This window comes from Bombus vosnesenskii, unplaced genomic scaffold (assembly GCF_011952255.1).
Source record: "Bombus vosnesenskii isolate JDL3184/JDL3185 unplaced genomic scaffold, Bvos_JDL3184-5_v1.1 scf7180000013295, whole genome shotgun sequence".
Classification (NCBI taxonomy): domain Eukaryota; kingdom Metazoa; phylum Arthropoda; class Insecta; order Hymenoptera; family Apidae; genus Bombus; species Bombus vosnesenskii.
The window spans coordinates 4,772,510-4,784,778 of NW_022882946.1; the positions used below are offsets into that span (position 1 = coordinate 4,772,510).

Sequence of the window (12,269 nt, forward strand, 5' to 3'; positions counted from 1 at the left end):
ATTTATGTAATTAAATATACTTTTCGAAATACACAATTATTTGACATCTTAAAAAATATCATTTACCATCTTCCATTGTCTGTGTGAACAAAGGTTCGGAAAGTGGACCAGATCCAACTTGATTATACGCTTGAACCACTAAAGTGTACTTTGTATAGGGTCGAAGGCCTGTTAGCCGAAGTTCTGCACCCCCTTCTTCTCCGTCTCCGGACACAGAGCTGAAGTTATACGAGGGATTCGCCGAGCTGAAAGAAGATTGCTAGCGTAATGGAGTTCTGAACTTGAATAGTTCAATGTGCTTCAAAACATTTGTATAATTAGAATTGAAATGTAGTGGTGACAAAAAGGATTTGTACACCATTGTATTTATTACAGCATTTATATTCTAATTAATTAAGTTCAAATATATTAAGCATATTAAATTTGATGGTACTTTTATACAACTACAAAAATTTAACACTATGAAAATGAAGTGTGGCACCTGAAAAAAATTTTATTTAAGAACATTTCTAGTATCTTTAATTTCTGTTCAATATAGATTCTTTTAAACAAAATATTCATCATATTACTTCGATGAGCGTATTTGTAATTATTACATTGCAGGAGAGTTATATCTAACTAAATCATGAAGTACTGGACCCCATAAGAAAGTTTTTATAGAACCGGTTGATTTTCATTAGACATAGGTCATTTTTCGTAATTCCGAAATTATAAAATATATGTAAACTTTACTAACATAAAATGTTTACTTATAGAGTTGCATCTTTTGTGCGCGAATTTTAAAGTACAGCGATTGTACAAGACAGATTACTCTGCTTCGATATTCCTACCTTGTTTCCCTGTAGCCAACATTGAATCCCTGAATGTCACCGTGTCGGAGTTCAGGCAGTGGTGGCGACCAAGTAATTAAAATTTCAGAGGAGGACAGAGCCCTAGCTTCAAGATTAATCGGGGGTCCAGCCGGTCTTTGTGGCTCGGTTCTGACAATCAGTTCTGCCGAGGGCACTGATCTACCCGCTGGTCCTTCGGCTATTACGCGTATAGTGTATCTAGTTGCCGGTTTTAATTCGTCTATTAGAGCTGCATACGAAAGAGGCGGCCCGGTGAATTCTTGTTGTTGCCACATTCCAGCTGTTTTAATACAATTTATTCAATAAATGTTGATACATATCACTAGACTCGGAGTGTTTATGCAAATTCAAATTTTGATCAATTATGAATCAAAATTTGCTTGATCTACTAAACGTTACAACGAGCAATGTGATCTAGAATGACAATAATGATAAATATTTTATTATTAGATTTTTTTATTTTTTTTACTATGATATATTTTCTTTAAATAATTGAAAAATATTCACCATCGCCTTCTTTATATTGGAGAATATATTTAGTCACTTCACTGGTGTCTTGTGATTTATGTTGCCATTTAACGTTAATGCTTCGGCTGGCAACCATGGCAGTTTCTAAAGAACTTGGCGGCTGTGGTGGCTCTAAATTAGAATGAAATCGATCGTTCTTTAAACGAATATTTGTTTAGTTATATCTATTTTCATCGATGAAATTATACCTTGTACGAGGAGTTGCACTAACTGTTGATCACGACCATACAGATTGCTTGCTTGACAAAAGTACGCGCCACTGTCTGAGGCTTCCGCCGAAGAAATTTGTAATTGTGCAATCACACCATCCGGTGTTACCTCTCGTTTCACCGTAACTCTTCACACATGATAAAGCAACCGTAAAAAATTTAGTCATAATCCTATGTATAATTAATATCTAACAGAAAAACAATTGGAACGCAACTTCTATGAATTAAAATTCTTTCTAATATAAACACTCGTGTATGTACATATTCGTCTTATACAAAACACTCGCCAACAAATGACGAATCATCTCATACAGAAACAAATAAAAAAAATTGATCAAAATTTAATTAAAAGTTAATAAAACTTTGAAACAACTTTTTTCTATCACGCGTTTAAAAATATAAGTTCCTAGCAATATATCAAAGAGTTTCATTCGACAGTATTCAAGCTAATCCCAGCTTTACCGATAGTTCGTCGAGGGATTTAACTCAATTTTTCCTCCTTTCAACCAGGTGACGGAGACCGGTGTGTCGCCGTGTACCTCGCAATGCAAAGTTGCTGTGTCACCCTTCTTCACGGTGACGAGCCTCGATGGTGCAGCGAAGTATGGGGAAGCTACCGAGACATCAAAACGAGAACATAATGCGTTTTACGTTGATTTTACTGATATACAATTTATTATATGATTATTCGATTTATACGTTCAACACAAAGGTACTTACAGTTTACTTTTAGCTGAACTACTTTGCCGATACCACTCCCAATGCCATTGCTCGCTTGACAGAGGTAAAATCCTTCTCTGTCTTCTTTCACGTGTTGCAACAGCAACGTACCATTACTGAGGATTTTCGTGTACGCTCTTTCCCGCAACTCCTCGTATTCACCGGATTTGCTTCCTATTTTGTTCAGATAATGAGATATATCAAATCTATTTTATCAACGAATTTTAGACGTTTTTTTTCTTTTTTAATTCCCTTTATTATCCAACCAAGAGCAACGTTTATTCGATGTCTTCTGATAGAAATTCATAATAAAAATGGTACGAACTTTTCCAACAACTCAATGCTTTATACAAGTTTATTATGCAAATCAGAAACAAAAAGGACTTTCGATAACATATAAATAAGCGCTTTAAACTTTACAGATTTCTTTAAACTTTATAACATCGTAGAATCTGCGATCTAAAGTTGAGAGAATAGTGAACAATGCTAAAAAAAAAATATTAAATAAATTTTTGAAATTTCTTCTTATCGCTACGACGTTAACAATAAGATCCAATTATGTAAATCGACTTGAAAAAAATTACAAATGAAATATTGTCAGCCCTTAATGGATTAACGTAGCAAATTTCTTACCCGTGGCCTTTTTCCAAACGATAGTAGGTGTAGGCACGCCCTGCGCTTGGCAGTGCAAAGCGACGTGCTTGTTTCTTTCGACGCTCACGTCCGCTGGTTCCACGATCCATCGCGGAGGTACTGAAAACCAGAGCGGACAGCTTTAGACAAGTCGTTGTGATACTTCCGTGTACGTTATTTTTACTGGTCGTTAGCGATTTAGAGACAGGTACGTCGTGAGAGAGTCGTGAAAAGCGCGGTCAAAGGACGAGCTCGTCGACGGTATGGCGCTATATCGTCGTAAACGCAGTATCCAGATACATATGTACAAAACGAGAAAGATACACTGTACAAAAGTGAAAGTACGAGGAGAACGCAGAACGACGGCGCCTGTCGTCGACGAGAAACGATCGTTCCTTTTTTTCGTTCTACTCTTTATTTTTCTTTTCGACTTCGAATCTATCCGAAAACGATTTATCCGAGAAGTCGATCGTTCAGTATCGGAAAAACAAGCCGCGAAAAGATTCGACACGCGACTAAACAAATTTTGACAAAATCTCGAATTTCCGTAATAATGGTGGAAAAAATGGTAAATTTACATAATGAAAAAGTGGCAGAGACATTAAGAGATAAAGTGAATGAAGGTTCGTGGGTGAGGTTTAGTATGGAAGTGGGGTTTTTAACTGTCGATGCGAGACGTCCGCGACGTACAAGCCTTCGACCGATTCTCTTGGATCGCTTCGAACAAATAAACGACTGGACTTGTTTCTCTGCATCTACTAAAGGATCATCAATGTAAAGCGGTTCGATCGATACACCATCAACGTACATACGTAGCCCAAAAAGGAGACAGACGAAAAGAAAACAAAAAAAAAAAAAGAAGAAAAAATTAGAGAGAGAGAGAGAGAGAGAGAAAAAAAAAGAGAATGAGGTACACAGTGCAGTATGAAGCATCTATCTGAGATCTCTGTATATCTAGCTACGGCTCAAACGAAATCGCCACTAAATGTGTGCATCGTCTAAATTGCGACAAACACCGGATATGAGTGAGTTTCCAAAACGGTATAAATGATCCGTGACGGTACGCCGCGCATCGACCAGTGTCGAGAGTTTGAGGTTTACTGTATTTTTGGGTGTACTGTTTGGCGGGTTCTACTTTTTACGGTGGTGAAAAACGCTGCACAAGCGAGATACTGTGAGTGGGAGTTCCAACGTTTTACAAGACGGCAAATACCGGCCACGCATTAACGCGTGCGACAATATAATATATATATAAATATATATATATGTGTATGTAGACCAAATGTATGTAAAGATTGTGTGTATAACGTGTTATTAAATATATAAGATACTCGTTCAATTGTGGCGTGAAACAAGTAGAACTCTCGGAAGAAGAAAAGGCGCAATTGGGCAGGAAATGTGAGGTTCTTGGATGAGAGCATGTCGGCGGAAAACCGAAAGATATATATCGTGGATAGGCGAATAATAATATATATATGTATATATAGATATATCAAGTACCCGCTTCTAACGACTAGTTCGACGAATACGAATTTAATTAATAATAAATACGTACTACTAGCCTACATTACCGGAAAATTCGCGCTGGAAACACATGGGGCGCGTGTTCCTTTACTTTCGACATTGCGGCATGCAATGTATCTATATTGACGTTTCATTCGTGCGGATACGTTCACATAGCGCAGCACTTTGTGTGCGAGTATCTATATATTTGCCGTATTATCCATTCTCGTTTCGCGTACGGTCAGATGAAACTAATTCGAGTTCGTTGCGACTCGTGCCCCGTGTATTTCGCGACCGCGAAGGAAAGATAAAAAAGAGCGTGACAGAGAGATAGAAAAGACAGTGAGAAAAGCATGCAGAAGTGTAATGAAAAAAGGTTGCCTTCCAACGAGCCCAAAGGAGAGCCACAGCGCATAGGTTCTGTGAAGATTTTTGATCGTGAGCAGAGTGGCACGTGCTCGTACTCGGTTAATCAGAAAACACTTAAAATATATATATATATATAGAAGTAATAATAATAATATATGTACACAAACACGTAAGGTATATGTATATATAAATATATGTATATGCAGACGGAAAAAACGACAGCTATGTCAATAGTAAAAAGAGAACATGCAAATAAAGTGTGTATGATGCTCACATACACGCACGCACGCAGGCCAGAAGAGAGTTTTATTTTTGTTCGTACACATCGCCATTATCATTTTTTTTTTATAGTTTTGCTTGGTTGGTTGGTTGCTCCGTTTTAAAGAAACGAGTAAAAATAAGGAAAGGTGCAAACTGTTACCTTTATTATTCGGTCAAGTCAAGCAAACCTCGGGGGTCCACGAGATACCGACGCATTCCCAGAGAGCCAAAGCAACGTAAATGTAATACACACTGTGTCTGAGGGAACAAGGAGATTTCTTTGGATTTCTAGGAGAACAGGACGGACTCGATGATTCAAGAGGGTTCAATGATGAAACGTGCGTGATCTCGCTACGAATAGACTCTGTATTCTTGGTAAATCGAACAGGCCACAGTAACGTGTATTGCTATATGTAACAGAATTATTGGTTTTAATGGTTTGTCTTTAATCCGTGCGAGAACACTACGACGATTAACGATGGTTATGCAGGGATCGAATTAGTAAAGCGTTATGACGTGATTCGATCGTTATGGACGTTAAATATGGACTATAGATTATGACGATTTGGATAGAGATGGATCTGGTGAATCTCTCCGGATGTACAGTTGGGATCGGGACAAAAGTTGGTCTCGACCTCGACGTTATTTCTTTCGCAGAATATATATATTTCTCACTGAGTTACTCTATTTATCTGTTTAGCAGATATTAAAAATTCTCTTTATATCGATCAAAATAGATATGTAATCTCCGATTGGTAAAAAATATTCAGGTGCATCTACCAAATGTGCAGCTTCGCTTTGTCAAATGTCTACCAAAAACCAAACGACGAATACGAACTTCAAATAGATACGTACAAAACTCTTACAGCAAATTCAATTGTCTAAAAATCTTACCAACAAAAAGCAAAGTAACAAGTACGAATTTTATTTGAGACCATATACTAAAAATATTACATTAACCTAAGGAAAATAAGAAACAAAAACAACGAAAGGAACGTGTTAGCTTACTGGGAACAAACCACAATTACCTGGGATTTAAGGAGCGAAAGAAACAAAAATCAGCGAATGAAAAATTCTTCGAAAGAAGAATAAGAAGATAATTTCATGGCGCGTATATGTAAAGGGATAAAAGATATTACAGATATTTCCGTCGAGATCGATGGGAAATACTGGTATAAGATCAAAATTGGGAGTTTTGGGATGATGATGGAAAAGGTCGCCGATCATCTAGTTACCTTTTACCTGTAGCTTGGCCGTGTACCTGACCTCGGCGGCGGGGTTCGCGGCGACGCAGGTATAGTCGCCGGAGTGCTCGGCCGCGAGGTTCGTTATACTGAGGAGACTCGAATAAGGATCCAGTTGGGAGATGTTTGCGACGGAGGCGAGATTCGGCGGCAAAGGGAAAGGACTTTGGCCGTCTTTTAGCCAGGATATAGTTAAGGGTGGGTCACCCGCCGCGACCCCGCACACCGTCCGCGTCCGCATCCCCTCGGATAGTCCCTCTTGAAACGTAAATGGCTCAATAATAGGGGGTACTGGAAAAGGTCAAGAGAGAAGAGAGAACCATACGTGAGAGCGAGAAAAAGATGGCACCAAAAAAAACGCAAGAACCTTTTTTTTGTACCAGGTACATGTGTTCTTTATATATATATGTATAAATATATATATAGATGTTTTTCTTTAATATAGTAGCGGTATGTTCATATATATTATATATATAGACAGTAGTACGTCCATGTATATGTATAGATATATATATAGAATATAATATGTATATATATATATGTAGAATATGTACAATAGAGGCAGTATAGTAACGTAGCAATGTAGAGGAGAGAGAGGGTGGCCCCGCCGCGGACCTGCCCCTGCCGCCCTACAACACCTTGTACACTTATAACTTGGCATCGCACACTCACGCTGCATACGGTCGTTCCCAACGCAAGAGCTAGCATTCGCCGACTCTTCGAAAATTTAGTTTCATACAGATAACAGATTTTTGTTAGAAAATACTTTACACAAATTTATATTCGTACGTATAACTTATGTTGTTAATTTTTATCCAAATGTAAAATCTCTTTTCGAAGAGTCGAGACAAGGATGGAGGAGAAAACATAGGATGTGATAATGGCAGGTCACGTGCAGGAGGATGAGCCACGCTAAGCGTGAGCCGTCATTAAGTACCCGTCATCAGGTCTCTACGTTCCTGAATGACGTCCGATGGCTTTATATCAGATAAAAAAAGACTCCTTCTCGAATGAACGCGTAAGAATTTAACGAGCTGTGTGATCACGCATCTTCATTGTATCGGTTCACGTTGAAAGCTATTTACAGCGGTGAGACAGCACTAACACACATCGAAATTTTCAGATGAAGCGAGAACGAAGAAACGTGTGCGAATAGAGACTGTGGAAAATGTTTTGTACTCGCTATGACTTCCACGGAGGCGCAAGAGAAAGAGAACAGCACTTCGAGATCCTCACGCGGTTCATTCGCGAGTGTGGGCAACCGTGTACGCACTCACTCGATCGGCACTCGTACGGATTTCGGGCGGTCAGGCGGTCGTCGGGCAAAAATGAAGGGGGCCTAGAGGAGGATTACCATGAACCACAAGCCGCTGCGTGTGTGATACCTCTGCGGCCAGATTACGGGCCACGCACGAGTAGTTGCCGTTGTGATCTGGAGATAAACTTTCAATCATCAGTATGCTATTGTACTGGTCCATATTGGTGACACTGACTCGTTCCGACGGTCCCATAGATCGTCCGTCCTTGAGCCAGGAGATCGAGAGCGGCAGATCGCCTCTTGTCACCGAGCAAGTCAACGTAGTTCTTTCGCCGAGATGAAGATCACGATCTGCCGTGAATGGGCTAATTTTGGGAGGAACTGGAATAATAACAACAACGACACCTCGTGAACTCGAGAAGCATAGACGAAGATAAACACGTCGCATCTGGAAATCCTTCGCTGCTCATCGTGGAATCCTAGAAATTATCTTCTTCTTTTTCTCATTTTTTCTTTTTTTTTTTTTGGCGGTTCTTCCACCTTACTGTTGATCGTAGTAATCATTTTTTTCGAAACATATTCGATTTAGGTCTTCGTCTTTGCCACGAGGCAATAGTTAAGACTTGGTATCGTCTTCTCGGCATCGAAACACCTGTAACAATCGTACGATAGTGGCACGAACGAAATGCCTTACCGATCACTGCGACGTCTCCAGATCTTCTCGCGTTGTGTCCTTGTTTGTTCCTCGCTGAACACGTGTACACCCCTGCGTCGCCCTTCTTCTGTACGCTCGTGATGACCAAAGTGCCGTCCTTAAGCACTTTCTGCCGGAGATCGTCTGGTAATTCGCGATTTGCCCGCTCCCACTTGATTTCCTCGATCGGGTAGCCAGCCACTGGACACTTCAAGCGAAGAGTTTCGCCGGCGACGGCAGTTACCTTTGGAATTAGTCGAATGTATGGAAGACCTGAAGGGAAAATCCTGCGATTAATATATTAAGATTTATGGATTATGGAAGAAAAGTAATTTATCGGTAGTTTCGCTGATTTAAAATAATTACAATCTGATCCAATAAATTGGAAATATTTATTTATGCAATCTTAGAAATCTTAGAGTCGGAGCTTATAAATTAAAAATTATGAATGTTTTAACTTTGCAACCTTTTTGAAAATTTTACCCGAAGCTTCTTCTACAAGTCAGAATGAAAGATTTTCTTACTGCAGGAATATACGAAATTTCGTAGCTAGATAACTTCGAAAGATGTGTGTTATCATTGCAGTAAGAAGTGGAATTGGTCTGACTATGAACATGGTAGTACTACTTTTACACTGCTGGAATAAAATTCTCTCGTCGACAACAAAATTTTGCATGAAAACATAAAATCAAATGCAAATTTCGCACAGAATGTATGAATAGCAAAGAATGACAAAATTTTGTTACTTCGAATAAATGAAATATTCAACTGAACGCATGAGCAAACGGCCTAACATCATACGCGGTAATGCTACTTATTCGTTCATAGCTGATAACGCAGTGACGTATTTTAACCATTTTACGTGGCTCTATTTACTCGTGTAACTTATTTCCATTTTATTCAAATAATTTTCAGCTGCGAAGGGCGTCATAGAGTCAGAAATCAAAGCTCAAACGTAAACCATAAATTGGACAAACTCTAACAGGACATCAATTTGCTAAACATTATTCACGAAGTTCGGTCACCGGATTTAGCATGAAATTTACCGTAAACGTTGAGGCGTGCAGCGTGAGTGACTTTCCCTGCTCGATTTTCAGCTGTGCAAGAATATTCTCCTCCATCCTCCACCATCACATGACTGATATTGACGTGCGATATAACATCGCCGTGAACTGTCACGTATTGACCGATAACGAACCTTCGGACATGGATAACAAATTCTCCTTTAATGAACCGTAAATTATTTCTAAATTATTTCTAATATAATATTTCTAATATAATTTATAAATTATTTCTGACATAATATTTACAGATAGACGAAAGTTGGCAGAGAAATGCGCAGAACTCTGGAGAAATAGCCCTCAAAATCAGTAGATATCTGGCACTGATGTCGAGATAACTGATACAGTCTCGCATTTTTTTCGATAACGCCATGTATATCTCAATATTTTTTCTCTGTTTCCTTTCACTAACTTCAACGAACCACTTAGATACATATTTATAGGATACATTCAGTCGTATCTGTCCTAACCCTTGGACGATCATGCGTTCTACCGAATCTCTACAGCATGTAAAACCAGTATGTAAAAAACAGAGTTTTTCCGTAAAAATTCTCATTGACAAAATAATCACCGACGCAATAAACAAATCTCAGAAATCCCTATAAACTCGTACCACCATACGCCATTCGTTAATCTTTTTTTCCAGCTTATATTATCATTTAGCAGAATTCCGAAAGGACGAACGAATATCTCCATCGAGAACGTTCCAAATTGAAGCTATATTTCACGAGCAAAGCTCTCTACGCAATTTCAGCAAAATCCTCCAAGTTAATGAACAAAGTTTTTTTTCAATTAACGATTAACTTTGATGGGGGAGGGAACACAGTAACTTCCTACTTTCAATACAGTGCAGAGAGACCACTTTTCAATTACCGCGTCGCAATGCGCGTTCTCGACCAAAGCGGCCCGATTTCAATGAAATTGCTAATTTCACGTGTACCGAGAATCGCGGGCAACAGTTTGTGCGACGAGAAGCGAATTGCACGCGTTTCGCTCGAAGCTGAGGATCGTATAGGATGGCTTTTCACGGAAAGGGGAAGGAAATGGCCGAGAACGAGGCCGTACAACAACGAAGTGGCACAGGAGAAGAATCACAGAGCGTCTTTTATGTCGATCTGTCGTTAAACCTTACGAGGGTCTCGCGTCATATCCTCTCGTGTCCGTCCTCTCGTACCTTTGCCTTCTCTATCCTCGACGAATGACGGCCCGTGTCGTCGCAATAAATATTCCCCGGCTTCTTGCTGGGATATTGCACTTGAAATTGAAATTGGCCTGGCTGCAGATGCGACCTCTTGACTATCGCCGCCAGGAGATTGCATTTTAATTACGAGGCATCAAGCACGCGTTAAAACAATTGTTCCAGAGTTACGATCGTATGCTTTATGCGACGATCAAAGAAGCAGTAGCGTATTTTATCAGTCGTATGCGGAAGTAATGGTTGTCACGTTGAGTATCGTTGAATTGAGATTTAGCACGGGTATGTGACAAATTAACCGACTCGCGGAAATAGTTAAAAATTAAACGATCAATATTAAGCAGACAGTTATAGAAATGAGAGAAATTTAATCGGATAAAATATCTCGTCGGAGTATTGCATAATTTAACACGAACGTGTCAACAAATTAATCAGCTAGTTGGCATGTTTTAAGATTAAACGGCCGGTAGTTGTAAGAAATAGGAAAGATTTAACAAAATGGAATATTGTTAGTTGATAAATCATTACGCAAGACGAGCTTCATAACTTGTAACAGGTAATAAATCAAATTAAGTTCGATACTTAATGTAACAACCCTGAATACTTGGAGTAAAAATACTCGTTTCCTGGTTCTTTTCTATCTATTAATTTAACAAAATGTATTTATATAACTCTTGTCTATAACCTGCAACCTATAATTTGTCGATTCGTTACTATTATTAATATAACAAAATTAAATTTGATGTTTGATAAATCTATCATTTTTTATTTATTTCTTGATTAAAAAGCGATTATATGATTATTAAAGTTAGATAAGTTAAATTAAAAACCATACGAGAAAAATGTACATTTCAATCTTTTCACAACCTCTCACACGATTCTATATCCGGATCGAATTGATTAAGTAACCTATAATTTGCCTTGCAGCGTTTAATCGATATATGCAACAATTAACGACCAATGTATTACGTTGAATACACCGGTATTTGGTTACGTACAATTAAATGAAGCCTACCTTCCGTTGGTCGGCAGAGGAAAGCCGTCCAAGGCCCAGGAGACCTGCGGTGTTGGATTCCCAGCAGCGGAGCACTTTAAGGATACAGCCGGGCCCGGTTGCAACGTTTGTTCGATAAACGAATAGAGCAGCATCGGTGGTGCGTCTGCGAACAAAGAAAACAAGACCAGGACACATATATTTCTCGGTATCCTTCGTTTTTAACATTCTTCCCCTTCCCAACTACCCTCGCACTTTGCTCGCGTTTTTATACGACTTCAAAGAAGCATTTGAAGCACACGCGGTTATGAAACGGCCAGAGAAATATCGAAAGAAATACCGAGCACAGAGCAAGAGAAATTCTTTTTTTTTTAACGTTGCTACTCGACACAGATTGGACTTTCGATCGCGGTGAAGTCTCTCCGTTTCTATCGGTCGATTCAAAAAGAGGATGGAGAAAGGCGGAACGGAAAGCAGAAGAAGGAAGATCGAGTCAGCTCGACCAGAGAATAGCCATTCGATTCGTAAATGACCGCGACGCGATCGGATCCATCTCGTTAAAAACAATACGAGGGAAGGTTAGGGAGCAGCAGGTAAGGGTTGAATTGGATAGCAGATAACGGGAGAAGTAGAAATCCCCGTTTGCTCGGGGAAGAAGAAAGAACAAGAGGCAAGAGCGTGAAAGACCACGACGGATTCTTGATTCTGAAAGCCGCCACGCCTGCCTGCCTGCCTGCCTGGCTGGCTGG

General features: G+C 39.4%; 1 protein-coding gene across 9 annotated transcripts in view; it reads right to left on the reverse strand.

The window, feature by feature from the left end:
- Positions 1-12,269, reverse strand: part of LOC117233140 (Down syndrome cell adhesion molecule-like protein Dscam2) — a 124,133-nt gene that overhangs the window by 7,829 nt on the left and 104,035 nt on the right. For 6 of the 9 annotated variants that reach the window (XM_033493153.1, XM_033493152.1, XM_033493156.1 and 3 more), the window contains exons 8-18: positions 11,542-11,686; positions 9,317-9,468; positions 8,271-8,543; positions 6,310-6,609; positions 2,942-3,061; positions 2,309-2,482; positions 2,051-2,201; positions 1,568-1,716; positions 1,359-1,490; positions 831-1,131; positions 67-245 (exon numbers count right to left, since the gene is read on the reverse strand). In XM_033493153.1, coding sequence (XP_033349044.1) covers positions 67-245; positions 831-1,131; positions 1,359-1,490; positions 1,568-1,716; positions 2,051-2,201; positions 2,309-2,482; positions 2,942-3,061; positions 6,310-6,609; positions 8,271-8,543; positions 9,317-9,468; positions 11,542-11,686 — 2,076 coding nt within the window. Of the gene's footprint in view, positions 1-66; positions 246-830; positions 1,132-1,358; positions 1,491-1,567; positions 1,717-2,050; positions 2,202-2,308; positions 2,483-2,941; positions 3,062-6,309; positions 6,610-7,672; positions 7,958-8,270; positions 8,544-9,316; positions 9,469-11,541; positions 11,687-12,269 lie in introns of all 9 variants that reach the window. The other 3 variants (XM_033493151.1, XM_033493157.1, XM_033493155.1) reach the window with 1 other exon arrangement.